Source organism: Thalassophryne amazonica, chromosome 3 (genome assembly GCF_902500255.1).
Source record: "Thalassophryne amazonica chromosome 3, fThaAma1.1, whole genome shotgun sequence".
Classification (NCBI taxonomy): domain Eukaryota; kingdom Metazoa; phylum Chordata; class Actinopteri; order Batrachoidiformes; family Batrachoididae; genus Thalassophryne; species Thalassophryne amazonica.
Genome location: NC_047105.1, coordinates 77,405,451 through 77,428,899, shown reverse-complemented (window position 1 = coordinate 77,428,899; position 23,449 = coordinate 77,405,451). Strand labels below are relative to the sequence as shown.

At 43.5% G+C, this 23,449-nt stretch overlaps 1 protein-coding gene across 1 annotated transcript in view; it reads left to right on the top strand.

The window, feature by feature from the left end:
- The window catches only part of LOC117507113 (peroxisomal succinyl-coenzyme A thioesterase-like), an 82,902-nt gene that overhangs the window by 19,629 nt on the left and 39,824 nt on the right, over positions 1-23,449 (top strand). The window contains exons 3-5 of the mRNA XM_034166884.1: positions 5,496-5,595; positions 21,787-21,977; positions 22,074-22,249. Of these exons, the coding sequence (XP_034022775.1) occupies positions 5,496-5,595; positions 21,787-21,977; positions 22,074-22,249 (467 nt within the window). The remainder of the gene's footprint in view (positions 1-5,495; positions 5,596-21,786; positions 21,978-22,073; positions 22,250-23,449) is intronic.

Below are 23,449 nucleotides of genomic sequence, written 5' to 3'. Positions count from 1 at the left end.
AATGAAAGGGCTTTAAAACAAGCCTACTTTTATTATAATCTGTTAACAAATAGCGACAATAGAGCGAGAAAAGCAGCACAGTTTGTCGTAATTTCCCCAAATTTCTGCATTTTACATAAAAGTTTTTTTTTCACCCACACATGCATAGGTGCATTGGAAAGAGCTTTCAAATGGCTTTGAAACAAGCCTACAGTTATTAAAATCCATTAAGAAATAGTGACGCTAGTGCAAAAAAAGCGGTCAGTTTGTTATTGATGAGCTGCACATTTCCACCCTTAGTAATGGCGCCTTCCTGTCCTGAGTGACGATAATAGATAGAGGCGCGCATGTCCATTCCAGTCTATATTTCCATGGGCCAGTCAGCCCTGCCAGTGAGGTGTCCCTTATTTATTTTTCAGAGAGTTGGCAACCCTAGACCCAGGCCAAAGAGGAGGTTTATGGGTGTGCTGAGGGAGGACATGCAGATATTTGGTGTGACAGAGGAAGTTACAGAGTATAGGGTGAGGTGGAAACGATTCTGCTTGGCGACCCCTAACAGGAGCAGCCGAAAGAAGAAGAAGAAGAACTGCTCATCTGCCTGCTCTCTGCACTGGGGTTAACAGTCTGATCCATGACAAGTTGAATGTTGTGGACTTCAGAAGTCATATGTAGATGACTTTCACTTCAGTTGAATTTATTTCATACAGTGCCAAATCTCAACATATGGTTTCTCAAAGTGCTACACATGAGCAATGTCCTGGCCTTACCGACCCCATGAACAGACACAATGGCAGTAGTGGTAAGGAAAAACTTCCTCTGTATTTTTTGAGTTTTTGGAAGAAACCTCAAGCACACCCGACTCAGTGGGGTGACCTATGGCCATTCTAACCAGAAGAAGTAAGTCCTGTATAGGCCCTCAGGCCTATTTGTGCAGCTGCTTATCCCATAGCATTAAGAAGATGAGCATCTGCAACTCTACCTGAACAGGATGCCAGTTTGTCACAAGTTACTTCCCCATCCAAGGTCGGTACCCTTTTACAGCTAGGTTGACGAGAACAATGCAGGTAAAGTACCCTGTCAATGGACACAGTGTGAACGGGAATTGAACTCAGGTCTACATACTAGTAGTTCCACTCCTATTCTGCCGAGCTACCTGCTCAAGCAGACCAGACTCAGTGGGGTAGCGATCTGCTATGGCCATACTAATAAGACAGAACAAAAAGCACAACACAAGATTGTCATAAGATGCAGTGACAGTGATGTTGCATGGAAACAGTCCAGGGTTCACAGTGATGGCTGACTGAAAAAACAACTTGGAGGTAAAGATTAGAGTCTATCTAATGGCCCAGTCACACGGCACATGACGATTACTGAATGAAGGCAAAAAAGTAAAGTCACAATTCGTTGGGAAAAGGTGGACGAAAGAGCCTTATCACAGAGTAGCCTGTGAAGCAAGAGTGCGAAAGGCATACAAGAGGAACTAAACAAAGCTAACGTTGATCTCGACGCTTTAAACGAAAGGTGCCTGAAGCCACAGCTGGAGCAGTGTGTCTGCATCTCTGAGTTCCAGGACTCAGCGCTGGAATGCAGTTCATTGCTCCTGAGTCCTGGAGAAACTGCAAACAGAAGCTGTAGAGATCTGTGCGCATGTTGGTGGACCCACCTGCTCTGGTTCCTCATCCAGAGGAAAAGAGGGATCATCTCCATCATCAGAATCCTCACTGTTGGATGATATGCTGGGCGCTACATCTTGCTCAAATAAAAAAAAAACTCTGGTGTGTCGTGGTGCTGATCTATCGCTGCATTACGTTACTGAGCCATATATATTGATTTATAACAGAAAACTGTCAAAAGGGGGAATAAATAAAAGTGTAAAAATACGAGGTCTGTCCAAAAAGTAACGGACCTTTTTATTTTTTTCAAAAACTATATGGATTTGAATCATGTGCGCTTGCATCAGCCAAGCTTGAACCTTCGTGCGCATGCGTGAGTTTTTTCACGCCTGTCGGTTGTGTCATTCGCCTGTGGGCAGGCTTTGAGTGAGCACTGGTCCAGCCCCCTCGTCAGATTTTCATTGTCAGGGAAATGGCAGAGCGACTGCCGCTTTGCTCCATGAATTTTTTTTCAGAAACTGTTAAGAGACAGCCAGTTGGAAACCATTCAAAAGATTCAGATGGCTTTCGGTGAAGATTCTGTCAGCGTCTCATGGATTAAGGACTGTTAAAACCTTTTTAAAGATGGCCCACAGCGGTGGAGGGCGCGCGGCGCACCGAGCGGCCATCGACAGGCTGGAACGACCAGATCATTTCCAAACTGAATGCTGTGTTGATCCGGGACATCGTGTGACTACCACAGAAATGGCAACAGAGCTGGACATAGCACTTTTGTGGCACATTCCACTGTTACAGGGGATTTTGTAATGAAAGACGTGCGGAGGAATTCGCGCGTCGGCACGGAGCCGCTCATGGCGCACAACAAAAAAAAACACCTCCGTGTTGGAAACCATTCGGAAGATTCAGACGGCTTTCGATGGCTTTTCAGTCGAGTGAGTATCCGAGAAATTGTGTAACAGCTGGACATGCCACAACATGTCCTGTGAGACTTCCAACACGGAGGTGTTTTTTTCCTAAACTCATATAGTTATATTTAATAAAAAATAATATGCACACGCAGGAGCTGCTGCTGTCGCTGATGCTGTGTTCAAGTACCGTCGGAAATTGCACAACTTTTTTGTTGTTTCAAATTCAGCAGTTGCTTGTGGCAAAATAATTAATTGTATCCACACAAATGATTACTTCTGCCTATATAAGGTGCCTGAGCCCAGTGAAGCTGACCCCCCCACCCAGATAAAAAAAAAAAAATCCAAACCAACAGGCTGACTTTACCCTGTAATTTCCAATGGTACGTAAACGCAGCATCAGCAGCAGCGCTCACAAACCAGCTTCTGTACTGTATGAAAACATTCTGCTGGTTGAATGTAGTCAAACTAAACACTAACGTTACAAAAACTAAGCAAACGATAAAAAAGTCAAGAATGACAGCAAAACAAAATACTGACGAATTGTAGTTTTCGTTGCCCTTTGTTCAGATTTTTCAACGGTTTAAAAATCCTGACGAAGGGTAAACGATGCCAACGAAAGTCAACAAAAGTCCAGATTTCTTGTGCTGTTTGGGCTTTGTTGCCCTTCGTTAAGTGCCGTGTGACTGGGCCATAAAATAGACTCAGTTGATAAATTCCGGATTATGTTGATTCAAAATCAGTTACTGAAATGGAATGTTACCCATACCTCACCCCAATCATATGCATTTTAGTCATCTTACTACAAGAACAATCCCAGTAAGACATGATGAAGCATGAGTTTATCCAGTGGTGGGCACACTTCCGATAATCCGATAACAGATAATTATCAAAGATAATGTTTTCATTATCGGATTATCTTTTTAGATAAATTTAAAAACCATCATTGGACTAATTATCTTCCGATGAATTGCCGTCCGATAACTTTTAGACCGATAACGTAGTAAACCAAGCTGAACAGCGAAAACATTTTTAAAACTTTAAAGCATTTGAGACCAACCTGTTAAAATTCTTCTAATAGGTATGTTGTTCTTCAAACAGAAGAGAGCTGTTTTCAGAAGAAACCACTTTATCCTCTGTAAGCAAAGGAGACCTGGTGATCAAAAGAAATAATAATTTCCTTTAACACCATACTGACATAATCGCAAAATCACCTAAGTCATCCAGAGGCATACATTTTTAACTTATGGTTCAAATTTTAACCTACTCATTTTGGGCATGTTATTTAAAATTACTGTCATGTCTGAGTTTTATAAAGTGAAAATATCGGATATATGTTTTTGTTTTAAAGTAATGTGCTAATTTTTAAGGTTTTGTGAGCACATGCTGTGCCAGGCAGCAATGCATTATGGGTAGCATAGGGTAATCTCAGACGTTCACGACAGGACAAATGCATTTCAGACACTCTGTTCAGGCTCCACGGATAACAGCATTAAACTCTAGTGCCTAAAACTCTCGTGAATATATTCTCTGGGTTTATAGACGTTAGTGTATTTACGTTTGTTAAATTCCACACATCTTAAATGTAGCAGACACGGATTATCTGGAATTTTGTTTGGCAAGTTTTCAAGGCCGCTACTGCCATCTACTGGCCAATAGAGTTCATGGCAGTATTTGCCCCAAGTACTAAGCGTCTGGGTACCAGTAGATGGCAGTGTTCTATTTATTTTAACCCGGTTATATCAGATGGTGGTCAAATCAACTTTTTGGCTTTACAAATGGCTTTTATTGTTTTTTTTTACAAATTAAGTTTAAAAACAGAACAAGGACGCGCGATTAACCTGAAACTCGGTCCAAAAATTCTCGCACGAATGAAAAATCATCTGAAAAATGGCCAAAACACGCACAGTGTAAAGCCAACATTTATGTGTCAAGATAAGGCTTTTCAGAACTGACCAATTGTTAACCTTGTCCTTTGTTTTATCTGTTTTTATTATTTACTATTGCATTTTAACCCGTGAAGTGCTTTGTGACATGTCTGTGAAAGGCACTATATAAATAAATGTACTTACTTACTAATATTGAGTGCACGTTTTACAACATCATAAAACATGCACACATCATCAAACGTGCGCACGGCATTAATAAAACATGCGCACATTCTCTCCACATGCAAAACATTTTGCGATGACACTTCCAGGGCTCCGTAAAAATGCCTGTTTTTACAAATAAAAATGGAATATTTTACAAAAGCACATTTATCTTTAAACCAACACACGACACATCACATTAACGTGTTGGTTTGCATAATGAATGACTGAACCAATCAGTGTTTAGCAGAGGCACTTTTACCCAGAATGCTTTGCGGTCTGTGTTTGTTACAAAACCTCAGAATTAGTGCATTATTCAACATTAAAAGATATATGTTATATTTTAACTTTGTACAAATAACAGAATTGACATTAATGGAGTTATTCTATCAGTATTTTCACAAAACCATAAGTTAGTATGACTTTATTTTTCAAGACCTCCGCCTGACCCAAGCATTACGATTTGCAAAGAGCTGTTTTTGTGGGTGCTCTCAGGATTCATCTGTGCAGCTTCCTACAGGGGGCAGCATGGTCAAACATAGAAATACTGACTCACTTTGGATCTTTTGATGTTTTCAAAAGAGATCGTGTTAAAAATCAATTTCAGCTTCCTAGTAATTACAAATGTACCAGAGACAACACCGGAATTTATCGATTATCTGTAACTTCCGATACATTTTTGAGTGGTTTATTGGTTTATCTAACTTTTCAGTTATCTTATCTGTTATCGAAGTTAATTTTTTGGTTATCTGTGCCCACCACTGAGTTTATCCCACCCTGTTTGCAATCCCCATTTCTTTCAGTGTTGACATCCATTAGCATACCCCATGTAGAGTTGTAGAGACTTGCCTAGTTTAATCCTGGAAGTTGGTAATTTTTCTTGTTTCATCCTCTTTGTCCATGAACAGTGGCTAGGGATCATTCACTTGGGGGTTTATATTTTGGATGTGAGCCAATGGGACTGTTCTGGGGAATGCAACCAGTTCCTGGTGAAAAAGAAGGTTTAAGGTATGTGATACCAAAGCCTCATTGACATCAAAAAATGAAAGCAAGATTCAAATCAATTTCAATTTATTTTCATTTATATAGCGCCAAATCACAACAGAGTTGCCTCGAAGCACTTCACACAAGTAAGGTCTAACCTTACTAACCCCCAAGAGCAGCAGTGGTCAGGAAAAACTCCCTCTGAGGAAGAAACCTCAAGCAGACCAGACTCAAAGGGGTGACCCTCTGCTTGGGCCATGCTACGGACATATGAAACTTATATGCAATAACCAAAAAGGTTCAGCAGCGGCTACACTTCCTGAGAGTCCTCAGGAAGCACAATCTAAATTCCACCCTGTTGCTGACTTTCTACCACTCATCCATCAAGAGCCTGTTGACATACTGCATCACGGTGTGGTATGGCAGCTGCACCGTGGCAGATAAGGCGTGACTCCAGAGAGTTGTAAGGGCAGCACAGAAGATCATTGGCTGCCCTCTCCCCTCTCTGAGGGACATCTACACCTCCCGCTGCCTCAGCCAGAAACATCATAAAAGACAGTTCTCACCCCTGCCATAAACTTTTTGAGTTGTTACCCTCAGGGAGGGGCTACAGGTCCCTGAAGACAAGGACAAATAGTTTTGAAAACAGATTTTTCCCTCGTGCAATTTGAACTCTGACAGACACTGCCTGATCTTTTCTGCCCTATTGGACTTAGTGCAATAGCACAGTGATGTGCATTATTTGATTTTATTATTGCCAAATTTTATGTGTTTTTTTATGTTGGCACTGACTAAGCTTCAATCTCACTGTACTTTTGTATAAGTGACAGTAAAAGGCATTCATCATCATATCATATGAAACATGTCATATGAAACTTATTCAGTCAGTTTGTGATATTTATGGACAGGATATCAAGGAGTAAAGGGTAGGAGGGTTTCCAGTTTGGTGGGCACAGGGTGTCATCGCTGGTTTTGCAGATGATGTGGTCCTGTTGGCTTCATTGGCCTGTGACCTCCAACATTCACTTGATCGGTTCGCAGCTGAGTGTGAAGCGCCTGGGATGAGGATCACCACCTCTAAATCTGAGGCCATGGTTCTCAGCAGGAAGCTGTTGGACAGCCTTCTCTGGGTAGGGAATGAGGTCTTGCCCCAAGTGAAGGAGTTCAAGTACCTCAGGGCCTTGTTCACTAGTGAGGGGACAATGGAGCATGAGATTGGCCAGAGAATCGGCGCGGCAGGGTGGTATTGAATTCGCTTTGCTGTACTGTTGTGAAGGGAGCTGAGCCAAAAGGCGAAACTCTCGATCTACTGGTCAATTTTCATTCCTACTCTCACCTATGGTCATGAGGGTTGGGTCATGACAAAAAGAATTAGATCGTGGGTACAAGCGGCCGAAATGGGCTTCCTTAGGAGGGTGGCTGGTGTCTCCCTTAGAGATAGAGTGAGGAGCTCGGTCACCGTGGGTAGCTCGGAGTAGAGCTACTGCTCCTTTGCGTTGAAAGGAGCCAGCTGAGGTGGTTCAGGCATCTGGTAAGGATGCCCCCTGGGCGCCTCCCTAGGGAGGTGTTCCAGAAACATCCATCTGGGAGGACACCCCGGGGAAGACCCACCCACCCGGAAACTGAACATTCTTTGAATGTTCATTGTTCAGAATGTTTGCAAACATGGCATGAACATTGGATGAACATCATATGAACAAAGAATGAGGACAGGTAATGTTTGCATGCAAACATTCAATGAACATTATACAAACGTTCACAAATATGTGAACAGTTGAACCAGAACATTAAATGAACATTTGTAGAATGTTCAAATGCTAACATTACCTGTCCTCATTCTTTGTTCATATGATGTTCCTGCAATGTTCCTGCTCAATATATCTACAATTTGTTTTGTGATTTTTCCTATTGAGAACTAAACATGACTAAAACAAACTTTATAAATGTTTTAAAATTCAACAGGTTTTATTCAAATAGTAACTTGCAATGTATTCATGGAATTCACATATAAAATCAATAATGCAGAACCTTTTGAAATCACTTACAGATTTAATGATGGAATTCATCTTTACAGAATTAAACATCATGCTCAAAAATAAAAAAGCACATAAAATGAAAAATTTTCAACTTTACAAAAGATTTCTTACATGGCATACCACCGACACTACTCCAAAAGATGTTCAGACAAAAGAATAAATCTTCGAGAAATAATAATGAAACCTAAAAAACATTCATCTATTGATCTACAAGCAACTACACATTTTAGGAAAGCAAAAATAAATTCAGCTTACATCTACATACAGTTAATAATACTTTATGATATTTAAGAGCAAAACTGTGGACAGTTTTAAAACAAACATTACTCTCAAATTCCCTGAGAAAATTCCTATGAAAAAATATTAATATAAAGTTTTTAATCACAGATTTGAAGACTCAGTATGACAGTCAGATACGACAATGCAACTTGCTGAACACATTTTTAAGAGCGAAACTGAACAGTTTAACACAAACATTACAATCAATAAATTTCCTGAGGAAATTCACATGACAAAACACTAAGTTTTTAATCACATAGAAATATGACAGTCAGATATGACAATATAATTGAACACAATTTTTAAAGCAAAATTGAACAGTTTTAACACAAACACATTACAATAAAATTTCCTGAGGAAATTCATGATAAAAAAAAATATACAAAAATAATAAAAAAAATTATTAATTTAATGTTTGATCACCAGAGAAAAAGTTTCTCCAGAAGTAAAATAAAATTTTATCAAAAATATTCCATGTACAAGGCAAATTAAATGCTGCTGCTAATCTGCTCATAAGCTTTGATATTATGAAATATAAACACAATGCTAAAATACCCTCAGCCGTATGAGGATTGTCTTCATAATAATTACTTAATTGGTATCCCAGTGCAAAGTGTGTGTGTGTGTAATATATATATATATATATATATATATATATATATATATATATATATATATATGCCCTTTATTGTGTTATCTGTGTGTTGTGAAAGTGTTGGAACACGGACCCACAACAGGGGGCGCAAATGAACGGACAATGGAGGAAGTCAAATAGCACTTTTACTGTTGTGAAATAAGCACAACAAGCACGACAGATCACAATAGAAAATAATAAAGTCAATTCACAAAGGTGTCATGTGGGCAGGCTCGAAGATAGAAGACGTCTGTCCAAAGCAGAACCGGAACCACACGATTTCCTCCGCCACCGAACCCCGGGGATACTGGAGCCGCCAAGTCCCGAACTCCCAGGTGGCCACTGCCTCCGCTTGTCGGATCTGGTACTGCTGGCGAGGAACAAAAACAGTTAGATGTGGGTGCGTTTGCACCCAGCAACACGGATGGTGAAAAAAACCACCTCCACCTCTTGTCAGGAAAATGTGAGTACTTATCAAAAAGGGTTCAGTACAGTCTCCAGCTGCAAGTACTCACCAACCACTGTCAAAACACAAGCAACAAAGTCACTGTCTGAAAGACAACACAACGGCTGAGTTCGTTACCTCCTCGGTAGAACGATATCTCGGCAAAGAGGTGGAGATGACGTCTTGCTGATATACCGATGCAGATCAGATGAGTGGTGACAGCTGTCATAGGTGATGAGTGTCAGCTGTCACCCCGGCTGCTCCTGTGAGGGGGCAGCGCCTTCTGGTGCCTGGAGCCCGCACTCCAGGCAGGGTGCCCTCTGGTGGTGGTGGGCCAGCAGTACCTCCTCTTCAGCAGCCCACACAACAGGACCCCCCCCTCAACGGGCGCCTCCTGGCGCCCGACCAGGCTTGTCCGGGTGGCGGCGGTAGAAATCGGCCAGGAGGGCCGGGTCCAGGATGAAGCTCCTCTTCACCCAGGAGCGTTCTTTGGGTCCGTACCCCTCCCAGTCCACCAAATACTGGAAGCCCCGGCCCATCCTACGGACATCTAAGAGCCGGCGCACAGTCCAAGCCGGCTCGCCATCGATGATCCGGGCAGGAGGTGGTGCCGGACCCGGAGTACAGAGGGGTGAGGAGTGATGTGGCTTAATCCAGGACACATGGAAAACGGGATGGATCCGCAGTGAGGCCGGAAGCTGAAGCCTCACCGCAGCTGGACTGATGACCTTGAGGATTTTAAATGGGCCGATGTACCGATCCTGCAGTTTTGGGGAGACCACTTGGAGGGGGATGTCCTTTGTTGACAACAACACTTCCTGCCCTGGCCGATACGCAGGGGCTGGGGTCCGCCGACGGTCTGCATGGGCTTTCGTCCTCATCCGGGCCCTCAGCAAAGCAGAACGGGCGGCACGCCACACCCGACGGCACTTCCGTAGGTGGGCCTGGACCGAGGGCACACCGACCTCTCCCTCAACCACCGGAAACAAGGGAGGCTGGTACCCCAGACACACCTCAAAAGGGGAGAGGCCGGTGGCTGACAACACCTGGCTGTTATGGGCATACTCGATCCAGGCCAAATGGGTACTCCAGGCCGCCGGGTGCGCGGCCGTCACGCAACGCAGGGCCTGTTCCACCTCCTGATTGGCCCGTTCTGCTTGCCCGTTGGTCTGGGGATGGTACCCGGATGAGAGACTCACCGTGGCCCCCAGTTCCCGGCAGAAGCTCCTCCAGACTTGCGAGGAGAACTGGGGGCCGCGATCGGAGACAATGTCTGTTGGAATCCCATGCAGCCGGACGACGTGGTGGACCAGGAGGTCCGCTGTCTCCTGGGCCGTCGGGAGCTTCGGGAGGGCCACGAAGTGGGCCGCCTTGGAGAATCGGTCCACTATCGTGAGGATGGTGGTGTTGCCCTGGGACGGTGGGAGGCCCGTGACAAAATCCAGGCCGATGTGGGACCAGGGGCGATGAGGCACGGGCAGCGGCTGGAGCAGTCCCGAAGCCCTGCGATGATCAGCCTTGCCCCTGGCGCAGGTGGTGCAGGCCTGGATATAGTCCCAGACGTCGGCCTCTAGGGACGCCCACCAGAAGCGCTGCCGGACAACTGCCACGGTTCTTCGCACCCCTGGATGACAGGAGAGCTTGGAGCCGTGACAGAAGTCCAGGACTGCAGCCCTAGCCTCTGGTGGGACGTAGAGTCTGTTCTTCGGTCCAGTTCCGGGGTCCGGGCTTCGTGCCAGGGCCTCCCGGACGGTTCTCTCTACGTCCCAGGTGAGGGTGGCCACGATAGTGGACTCCGGGATGATGGGTTCCGGTGGATCCAACAACTCCGTTTTGACTTCATCTTCATGTACCCGGGACAAGGCATCCGATCTCTGGTTTTTGGTCCCGGGACGGTAGGTGATCCGGAAGTCAAAACGGCCGAAGAACAGTGACCAGCGGGGTTGCCTGGGGTTCAGCCGCTTGGCGGTCCTGATATACTCCAGGTTCCGGTGGTCAGTGAAAACCGTGAATGGCACGGACGTTCCCTCCAACAGATGTCTCCACTCTTCTAGAGCCTCTTTCACCGCAAGGAGTTCTCGATTGCCGACGTCATAGTTCCGTTCGGCCGGGGTCAACCTGCGGGAAAAATAGGCACACGGGTGAAGGACCTTATCGGTCCTCCCGCTCTGGGAAAGCACAGCTCCTATCCCTGAGTCCGAGGCGTCCACTTCAACCACTAACTGGCGACTAGGATCGGGCTGCACCAGAACGGGTGCAGACGAGAAGCGGCGTTTCAACTCCTTGAACGCGGCATCGCAATGATCCGACCAGGTGAAGGGGACTTTTGGTGAGGTCAGGGCTGTCAGGGGGCTAACTACCTGACTGTAGCCCTTAATGAACCTCCTGTAGAAATTAGCAAAGCCGAGGAACTGTTGCAGCTTCCTACGGCTGGTGGGTTGGGGCCAGTCTCTCACCGCCGCGACTTTGGCCGGATCAGGAGCGACGGAGTTAGGGGAGATGATAAACCCCAGGAAGGACGAAGAAGTGCGGTGGAACTCGCACTTCTCGCCCTTCACAAACACTCGGTTCTCCAACAACCGCTGCAGGACCTGACGTACATGCCGGACATGGGTCTCAGGATCCAGAGAAAAGATGAGTATATCATCCAGATATACGAAGACGAATCGGTGCAGGAAATCCCGCAAGACATCATTAACTAATGCTTGGAACGTCGCGGGGGCATTTGTAAGACCGAACGGCATGACCAGGTACTCAAAGTGACCTAAGGGGGTGTTAAATGCCGTCTTCCACTCGTCTCCCTTCCGGATCCGAACCAGGTGATACGCATTTCTAAGATCTAGCTTGGTGAATATTTCGGCTCCATGCAGGGGCGTGAACACTGAATCCAACAAGGGCAATGGGTATCGGTTACGAACCGTGATTTCGTTCAGCCCCCTGTAATCAATGCATGGACGTAGTCCGCCATCCTTTTTCCCCACAAAAAAGAAACCTGCACCCATCGGGGAGGTGGAATTCCGGATCAACCCGGCAGCTAATGAGTCCCGGATGTAGGTCTCCATTGATTCGCGCTCAGGTCGTGAGAGGTTGTACAGCCTGCTGGACGGAAACTCAACGCCTGGAACCAAATCAATGGCACAATCGTACGGGCGGTGCGGGGGAAGGGTGAGGGCCAGATCCTTGCTGAACACGTCCACAAGGTCATGGTACTCCACCGGCACTGTCCCGAGATTGGGCGGGACTCTGACCTCCTCCTTAGCCTGGGAACCGGGAGGAACCGAGGAACCTAAACATACCCGATGGCAGGTCTCGCTCCACTGAACCACTACCCCGGATGGCCAGTCGATCCGGGGATTGTGTTTTAACATCCAGGGGAACCCGAGAATCACGCGGGAGGTGGCAGGAGTCACAAAAAACTCGATCTCCTCCCGGTGGTTTCCTGACACCACCAGAGTTACTGGTGGTGTCTTATGTGTGATCAAAGGGAGTAGGGAGCCATCTAGTGCCCGTACTTGCACAGGTGAAGTAAGTGCCACCAGAGGGAGCCCTGCCTCCCTAGCCCATTTGCTGTCTAGCAAATTCCCTTCAGAGCCCGTGTCCACCAGTGCTGGGGCCTGAAGGGTTAAATCCTCAAAGGATTGTAACCGGGAGTCATGTGGCAATATAGGTGTGTCCCACGTGAATGTCTTGGCCCACCCCTAGCCCAGTTTCTAGGGGCGGGCGTTGGTGTTTAACCGCTCGGGGCAGTCCCTCACCTGATGCTTTATCGAGCCACAAACAAAGCACGCTCCGCGGACCAGCCTCCTCTGTCTATCCGGGGGTCTAAATGTGGCCCTGCTCGTGTCCATAGCTTCATCAGCAGGGGGAGCTGTAACCACACGGAGCATAGGGGCCGTGGAGCGTGGGGAGGCCGGAGCTCGGTCGGAGCTGGAAGGGAGAGGGACAGCGCGTGCCCGGCCACGCCCTTCGTCTCGTTCCCGACGGCGTTCTTCTAACCGATTGTCTAATCATATAACCAGATCAATAAGCCCATCTAAGTCCCGCGGTTCGTCCTTAGCCACCAGGTGCTCCTTTAGGACCAACGACAGTCCGTTTACGAAGGCGGTGCGGAGGGCAGTGCTATTCCAGCCGGACCTCGCAGCCGCGATGCAGAAGTCGACTGCATAAGCAGCTGCGCTCCGGCGCCCCTGTCTCATTGACAGCAGCACGGCTGAAGCGGTCTCTCCTCTATTTGGGTGATCGAACACTGTTCTGAACTCCCTCACAAACCCATCATATGTCTGAAGGAGCCGTGAATTTTGCTCCCAGAGCGCTGTAGCCCAAGCGCGTGCCTCACCGCGAAGCAGATTTATCACATAAGCTATTTTGCTGGCATCAGTCGCGTACATGACGGGACGTTGTGCGAAGAGAAGCGAACACTGCATAAGGAAGTCCGCACACGTCTCCACACAACCCCCGTACGGCTCTGGAGGGCTTATGTATGCTTCCGGGGAAGGTGGGAGGGGTCGTTGAACGACCTGTGGAACGTCACTGTTACGCACAGGGTCGACAGGAGGGAGAGCCGCAGCAGCGCCCTGAGGGCGCGCTTCCACCTGCGCGGCGAGAGCCTCCACCCTGCGGTTAAGGAGGACGTTCTGCTCGGTCATTAAATCCAACCGAGCCGTGAAAGCGGTGAGGATTCGCTGCAACTCTCCGATCATTCCTCCTGCGGACGTCTGCGCGCCCTGTTCTTCCATTGGCCGTTCAACAGCCGGTTGACGCCCCTCGGGATCCATGACGTTGGCCGAGATATCCTGTTGTGAAAGTGTTGGAACACGGACCCACAACAGGGGGCGCAAATGAACGGACAATGGAGGAAGTCAAATAGCACTTTTACTGTTGTGAAATAAGCACAACAAGCACGACAGATCACAATAGAAAATAATAAAGTCAATTCACAAAGGTGTCATGTGGGCAGGCTCGAAGATAGAAGACGTCTGTCCAAAGCAGAACCGGAACCACACGATTTCCTCCGCCACCGAACCCCGGGGATACTGGAGCCGCCAAGTCCCGAACTCCCAGGTGGCCACTGCCTCCGCTTGTCGGATCTGGTACTGCTGGCGAGGAACAAAAACAGTTAGATGTGGGTGCGTTTGCACCCAGCAACACGGATGGTGAAAAAAACCACCTCCACCTCTTGTCAGGAAAATGTGAGTACTTATCAAAAAGGGTTCAGTACAGTCTCCAGCTGCAAGTACTCACCAACCAACTCAATGACATTTTAATGGCATCCAAAGGAGATCATGCGTGTGTACATGCATGAGCTTCTGAAAAATGTGTAAGTTACCATCGACTGCAGGATGTGTGCGCACACTGATGTCTGCGAGATGTCTTGTGTTATCAGGTTGTGAAAACAGCGTTTTCCATTTTCGAAGTGTTTTTCAGTAGCTTTTACATAATATATGATAGACATGTTAGATTTACACAGAAATTAATCTGTTTTGTAGCAGATTCTGCCATGTTGCATTAGCAGCCAGACAGAGACTAGACGTCACGGTGCCTCTCTACTGTGACTGTGTCACCCCCCCCCCCCCCCCCCCCCAAAAAAAAAGACAGATTTGCGAGATTGTTAGTTTCTCAAACCTGTAATCTGGGTCAGGAAGAAGTTCAGGATGGTCCGGTCTATACTTCTTCTGCTTGGATAGGACATCTTCGGATTATGGCACAATTGTAGAAATGATGATTGTGATATTTATTGAAGCCTCCATAACAACTAACTTTGTGGCACGTCCCTGGCAAGGCTGCCTTTGACAGTTCCTGACTTGCCCTGACTGCTGAAGCACTGCCAAAGATAAACGAGAGCTGTAGCGTACAAGCAGCCCCTGACAATGCTCGTTACCGTATTCTTCCCTTGTTCCATTCCAGGGGTGTATGCAGTCAAGGCATTGATTAGGGCATTCCTCTGGTGCCTGGTTCACTTGTCCTCACCATCAAGTCTGTCATTAGCACTCTTGAGCTGCAAGTTGAACATTTCCATTGTTAGTCATAAGCAATAATATATACTTTCCTGTTCAGCTACTGTATAATTTGAGCGGCATGGTCATAACTGGTATTCAACTCAACTCCTTATTGGACAGGCCCTATATTTTTAACAACCTGTTTATTTGCTTGCAGAATTTTTCCTCAGGTTAGTTATCAACAAGGTATACCACACAGGTGAAAGCAGATCAGACAAAAATGATTAATCCTCTGTACCCAACGCTATTTGTGTAAAGGGCCTTTCACACCGCACGCTTGGAAGTGTCAGAGGCATCACAAATCGGTCTAAAAAGCATTATTTTCAATGAAACACGTAGCTTTTTACAGGCGTTAGAAGTGTCGCGTCAAAAGCTGAGCTAAACAGATGCTTCTACCAGGAGTGTGCGCATTCCTGTTTGTCAACAGAATGACGTTCAAAGTTCAACCCAGTCCAATAGAAACGTGTTGGTTCCAAACATGGAAGACTCGTGGAAGAAACCACTGATCTCTACAAAACAGAAACGTGTCACAGGACTGCTCATTTATACAGAGCAGTTTTCTGAAGAAAAATCCTTGCAAATGTTTTTTAACCCAAAAATTAATTTGATTGTGAAATCAAATTGCTATATTAAAGCTTTTTCTTGGTTCATTGACACATATCCAACATGGCGATCATTCAGCTTTCCTCTGGAAAAAAAAAAAAAAAAATCAGAGTGAAAATCTCTGCCCTCCCCCCCGCGCTGCATGCGTCGCATCAGGGCGTAGGGAGGCGTTGACACAACATGATTGACGACACATTGGGAGTTGTTGCCTGACGCGTATAAAGCATGCAATGTGAAAGGCCCTTTAGTTACTAGTTTCCATAAATACAGCATGTTTATAATACACTGTGTAAAAAAAAAAAAAAAAGGCAAAACTTTATTGAAGAGGATCTAACAAACAGAAAACATAAACTCACTTCTTTGAGTGACTTTACTGGAAGGCCCATTACTTCCAGGCACTGCTTGTAATTGGCTCAAGCAGACACTTCTGGTTTAACTGGCCAACCTTCGGATAATCATGTCAGCAGCGTCCACATTGTTCTCTCTCCTGGTATGTCTGGGAACCGACACTTTCAGGGATGGTCCAAGGATGTAGTGCATCAACTTTGTCATTCAGCTGTTCGATACTGTGAATGATGTCATTCTGTTTCTCCTGGAACACAAAATGCATATAGATGCACATGTTACAACCTTAATACAGAAGTTCCCACTTTTTTATTAAATCCTATGCTTCACAAATGATTAAGCCAATGCTGTTGACCTTTCGTCATGAGCTTGGACAAATCTGTGAATGAACTGAGTGATGAAAGTGAGCTATGGAAAAAAAACTTGAAAGATCTTGAAAAGGCCCTGGCGGGGTCTGGTGGTTGTCCCCAAGAAAAATGTGAAATCTCAAATGCATTCTGGTGCTTACTCAGGTCTATTCCAAAAGAATCTCAAAAAATATTTTTTTTTGTTGGCACAGGTCAGTTTTTCCACCACCAGAAAGGTGGTAAACCTCAGGTCCTTCTGTTTCAAGTGTATGGTACCATAGACAGTATGCACACACTATGCAAATGAAACATTATGCAAGGGACACAGAATTTTTTATATAAGAAATTCTGAAACTTTATATCAGCAATAAATAAATATGTTTATTGAGTAACAGGGCCTGTAAATTATTTATTTAAGGAAGGAAAGTTAGCATATACAACTTAATTACTGACAGATTTTACTATTTTCAAATTATATCCAAAATAGAACAGAGTATTTCTTGCCAGAAATGTTTGAATATTTTGCTTGCTGAACATGAATTTTAGAATCTACTGGCACAAGACACTATACAATCTTATTTAACCATTATAGTACAAACCTCTGGATAATCGGGCTGCAGGCACACACTCAACCCACTGGAGGATTCACTGATTCAACAACTCTTATGGTAGCCGACATGGTTGCTGTTGGGGGGGAAACAAGCAATAATCCAAAAATATTATCACAAGCTTATCTTCATAAAGTCTCTTTCTGGGCACTGACATTACTTAAATTTCAAATGCATCAACACCTAATAAAAGAGAGTATATATTTTAGTCATGTTTTAGTCAAAATATTAATTAGGCCTGTGCCTCTCTGTGGCTAACGTTAGCTCTGTGCTAGTCAAAAATGTGTTGGTTTGGTTCCCATTAAGCTATGGCTGGCATAATCAAGCTTCAAGCAAGGTTTATTTGTGGCTAAAACGAATTTGTGCTCACATCAGGTTCCATTACCTTCTTTTGATATTCACAGCGTCGATATCACGGCACAAAGGCCCAGCCATTTGAAGCTAGCTGCTACCTCATGGGTAGCTATGTGGTGGTTCTTTGTGAGGAATCCCAGTCGACGAGCGTCCAGCGTTAGTCTCCTCTAGTGATGTTAAGCTCGAGTCAGGCTGCTCGACACAGCATCGAGCTTTGTGAACCAGAAGTGTCGGTGAGCAGCGTTTCGAGCACGCCCCATCACGTGACCACTGCGAGCGAGGCCTTGTTACGTCACACCACGTGTCGAGCTTCACGGGAAAGTCGAATAATCTGGGTGTGTCAATACGACCCGCCAAGTATTTAAATGAGATCTGAATCGCGGCACAAACTGTGGGTTTGTGAGAGGAGGAGACTGCTAGCGACAGTGTTATTGCCAATTACTATGTGACAGGGACAGCATTAGTTTATATTTAGGTCTAGTTTAGAGTTCATTTAGTATAGTTAGCTACATACACATAGGACCTAACCACACACAACAGGCATCCATTCATATACATTTATCCACACAGTACATCAACACAAGTTATAGGTTAGACTATATATTCATAGGTAGATCAGAGACTGAGCTGAGTGACTGAAGAGCTGTGATTTTGGCGAGCGGGTCTTCTCCAAAGCTGGAGAGGTGGTGAGGCAGAAGAGGAGCCGATTAAAGCCCAGCACTGTTGAAATGATTCCTTTTTTTAATAAAAATTGTTGATAGTTGCACAATCACCGTCTCCTATCCCCTCTATTCTAATTTACAAATTACAGTATCATAAGCACAAGTTGCAGAAGCACATGCCTTTCTCACTTTTCCCGTCACATTCCATCCAAATATTATTTAAGGACTGATGAATCTACATATAGTCTACAATAAGGCTTTCATAACCAGTATGTGTGCATCTGTAGGGACTATTTATTACATTAAGAAAGACACAATAATGAAGATGACATTTTTTATTAGTATTTTTCAAGGACAAACCACATCAGTCATGAATTACTGCAAGCATTTGTCACAGCACTCGCTCAGGGTAATTCTCAAAACAATCCAGCAGATGTCACCTTTCAAACTGTATCAAACGCCTCGAAGCAGTGTGTCGATTTTCAGCCAGTTGTGTTGAAGTGGCTCATTGGTTCATGAGGCCTCGAAATTGCCATCACTAGTCTCCTCTTCTGCTCTCAGTGGTCTCTTAATCACAATATAGAGACTGAACAAGCAAATTAACTTGTGCAACACAAACTTCTATTTGCTAAAACAGAACGGAGTTGAGTGCTTCAACTCAGCTGTCTTCTTCTTCTGCTCTGTTAAACAGCGGGTTTTAACCCAACTCGGTGCACTACTGCCACCAACTGGTGCGTGAGCAGCACTGCAAGCAACTGTGAAGCAGCAAGCATATTAACAAAATAATTTAATAGTAAATACATCTATGTACACAAACTACTTTAAATAAAATGAATTCATTTGAATTGTATCCTCTGATAATGTTGGTCAAACATGTTTTAAAATAAAGCACTATAGTGTTTCAGACGTTCTGACACAATTATTACAGTAGTTTTGTGAGACAGCATTTCTCTGAGCTGATAAACCTGCTCTGGCTTTACCTTTAACCACGAAGGAACCAAACACTTATGCTAGAAATTTGTTAACTTAATTGGCAATACTTGAATGTATAATGTGATTACAGGAAATTATACACAATGATCACTGATGCTTTTTTATTTTTATTTTTTACCAGAATGAGTATGTTGCATTTTACATACAGAAATGATTGTATCCAGGTCTTACAATTATATTGTGTACAATGTACATGTTTTACCCTGCATAATTATAATATCATGCCTCACTGCAAACATGAATTAAGCAGCTGATATTAAAGGAATCAGAAAGCAAGAAATATGTTGTAACAATTATGTGGTAACAATTCCCACCAAACACTGTTCGACTGTGACATGAAGTCATCCTCAAATGAGGCCTGAGCGAAACACTAAACCCTGGACAAATGTTCATTCTGGAAATGTGAAATCGAGTTGATTTCTGCCACTGTAACGTGTGTGACTGTTATATTCATCTCATGTTCAGCATGTTTGTTTAAAAACATGTTTGAACTGCAAGTTGTGAAGTGACCAGTAAAAAATATTATTTGTCTGTGAGATGTTTTATTTAAATGTCAATGCTTCCTGCTCATGCATGTTGAAAACATTATTTTGTAAATCAATTTTTAATAACTTTAATGTATTTTTCCTTATTTACAAAAATGCTAAAGATAGCCTTTTTTTTAAATTTGGCAAAATGTATGTAACTCAGGTCTGTGAGACGTCTGGATAATAAGATGCCATTGCAATCTGTTTCCATAAAAAACATATTTTGGTAGCTGACAATCACAGTCTGTAGTGATGTAAATTATTTTTGCAAAAATTAATATTCCAATTAACAGAGTGCATGTTTATGCAAGTTGCACAAAGACATGTTTCGGAGTTACCTCTGTCAGTTTATTACAGTAATCTTGAAATTATACAGTATATTCAGTAGGCATGAATAAATCATAAATCGACAAATTCTTGATTACCATGGTAGAGTGCTTAAATTATTTCCTATTATTCATTCCACCTATGTTTGCACACATAATTTAAATGGAGTCCAACATTAACTTTCTGTATGCCGTAAATGATATTTAATGTTTTCCTATAATGTGAAATTTTACACACACACACATTATATATATATATATATATATATATATATATATATATATATATATATATATATATATATATATATATATACACACACTTTTATTTAGAGGCAAGCTTTACACATACAACATGAACATTATGTGAATGTTGAACATTAAGCATACAGTCTATGAACATTTGATTGATTTTTGCAAATGTTTCCTTACATGTTTGTCTGTTTGCTTCCATGCAAACATTAGACAAACATCACAAACATATGAATGTTCGCAAACTTGCTGAACAGTAAATGAACATTCTATGAACGTTCAGTTGATGTTCGCAAATTTTCGCCTCCATGCAAACATTAGACAAACATCACAAACATTACATGAACATTCACAAACTTGCTGAACAGTAAACAAACATTCTATGAACATTTGTTTGATGTTTGCACATGTTCGCTTCTGGGTGGGCAGGACTTGGTGGAGAGATTATATCTCCACACTGGCATGGGAACGCCTTGGGATACCCCATTCAGAGGTGGTCAGTGTACCCGGGAAAGGGAAGTCTGGGATCTCCTGCTGGAGCTGTTGCCCCCACGACCCGATCCTGGATAAGCGGTTGAAGATGAGTGAGTGACTTAGTCAGTCTTTATAATGACACACTTGTGTCGAAGACCAACATTTCTGTTCACGTTTTGTCAAACCATCACATGGATGGCGGGGCACAGAATAAATTTAAAGTCAGATTTGATACACCTTCCAATGCATATGGCCACAACTTAACTAAAAGTGGTCCATGCAAAAAGATTTTGTTTTCATTTTTTCAGCATCACCATTGTTCATCACTCAGTCCTAGCTGATATTTGACTGGTATCCAGAAAATTTGCTTTCTCCAATGCTGCAGCATCATATTACCATTTACCTGGAAATAAATGAGGGGGCTTCAAAACGTTCTCAGCCTCACCCAGTGAATGGCACAGGAGAAACATTATTTTTACATTAATTTTTCAACATAGTCTTCCTTCAATGCACCTAGTCCAATGACGTTCAACCTTCGTATATGAGAAAGCATATTGCAGTGTCACAGTTTTGACTTTCATTACATTGTGTATTGGCCTACAAATGATCAGTCAGTCCCAATCATTTTTACTGCTACAAAACTACACATCTGTTTTTGATTTTAATTTATTAATTGGTAGCGTATTGAATTGACATACAGGGTTTATAAATGACCCAGATAGCAATCCTAATTAAATTACATTTGCAAGAAGTAATGGTATTTTTATTGAAATAAAATTTTGTTCTTGAATTGCAATCATTTATTTAAAAAAACACAAGAAATTGCCATTATCATCTTAAAAACTATCATCTGCAAATCTCCCCATGTGAGACTAATAAAGAATATCTTAACAATTGTAAAATAAATTACTTCTGGCTGATATTTCTTGGTGGATTATTTTCTCCATCATTCTTTGAACAATACCACTTAATGATGACTGTGCAATAATTTCTGCCAAGCTTCATCCTCCTGTTTTCTTATTTTTAATTCTGGCCTGCGATTCTTATTTTGGCATCAACTTTAACATCAGTTTTTGTAAATTGTATTGCTGCTCAAACATCAGGGAACAGGGCATTCAGCGTTCACCATATCAGTTATTATCAGCCTTCATTTTATTTTAACATATAGTCAAAGTGGAGGATGTGCTACGGAAAAGTCTGCCTTTTCTAACTTCCATGGCTGACATTATTTAAATTTTTTGCAATTATGAAATGATTTTTTTTCTCCTGAAAATAATGATATTTTTTCTTATATAAGCATCCAAATTGAATTGTGTGTGTTTGTTTAAACACAGGCTTAGGAAAGAAAATGTGGAGACTCCGTACATCGTGCACATATCCTTAATGGACGGCCATGTGACACCCAGTGAGAGTCAGAGTAACGAGCTGGCTGCCACCATTGTTGAGCGTTGGTACATGGCACCAGGTGTAAAAAGAATTATTATCCGAGAGAATGGAATCATAGGGACGTTATTCTTACCCTCTGGTGAGCACATGATGACAAGAAGTCAGTAAATAATGTGAGATTGGTCATGGAAAGGACTCTTTATGAGCTGCACTTTGCTATACTGATTCTCTGCAGGCCCGGGCCCGTTCCCAGCCATGCTGGACCTGTGGGGTATGGGTGGAGGACTTACAGAGTACCGAGCCGCCCTCTTAGCATCCAGGGGCTATGCAAGTTTTGCACTTGCTTATTTTAAGCATGAAGGATTACCTGGTCCACGTGACCGCATCAACGTTGGTGATGCCTATTTCAAGGTAAGATGTGTCCGTATCAAGCAAAAACTAGAGCATCGTGCTCACAGAGCACAAACCTCCACTTACACTAGTTTCCAATTACACAAAATTTTACCTTGGAAAAAATTTTCAAGGTCAAAGTTCAGTTAGAAGTGGCTTTTCATAATCTATATTAAATGTGATCAAATGCCAGGAGTATGTATTTCGTTCATGCACTTGAATCAGAGGGTTTTTTTTTCCCCAATTTTTTTGATTTCTGAATTATTTTTCAGACAATTTTCATAGAACATTGGTTATCTCTGCTATACACAATTTGTCATTGCGTTTTGGCACTTGGTTTCCTACTGATGACTGGAAGATAGACAAACAGGCATAAAATAAGAACCTACATCCAATTTTGGTGGTGTGGGTAAATTCATAACAGAAAAATGAGAGTGGCTGAGGTACTTTTGATTGAGATATAATGCAAAATTTACAGCAAATGGGCTTTTCAATATTAAATTCAAATGTCCACAAAATCCACAATCTGGATCAGATCCAGATCAAAATGATAGTGAGTGCCAGTCTGCACCTCACTTTCAGATATGAGCGTGACTGGGTAGTGTTTGATTAAGATATAATGTAAAATATGCATTAAATTGGGTTTTCAATGTTAAACTGAAATGGCCACAAAATCTGTAATCTGGATCAGATCGTGTGCAAACTTTGTCAGTCAGTAAAGGATATCCTCCTACATAATGCTCTCAAATATCGTTTTGACAGTTATGAATGTTTGAAAATTCGTTCAATCTTATACCTCCATCACACATACGCCGATCAAGGCCGAATTGCGTCAGAATGAAACATCCAGCCACAGTTGGGAGGTATTGAGGTGCTGTCTGAAGACAGACGGGCAGCAATCATTGAGCAGTCGACATAGTTGGTCCCATTTGCTCGGCTGTCCCGAGTGTGTTACACAGTTCAAAACACTCTTGGTGCCATCGAGCTGGGACGCATATCTGATGGCTTTCCATGCGCAGTTTGTGCATCATCTGATCTTAATCTACATATTCTGACGGTGTCCTAACAGCATTTGAAAGGATGTGATCGCAGTTGATTGAGCTCTGAGTCACAGCAAAGCCTGTCGGCATGTTGTACCACATATGTCCACCTCCACTGGACCCCGGTCAGGGAGGGCAAAGGAAATGTTGATATGTAATAACATGTATGTGGCACGCATAC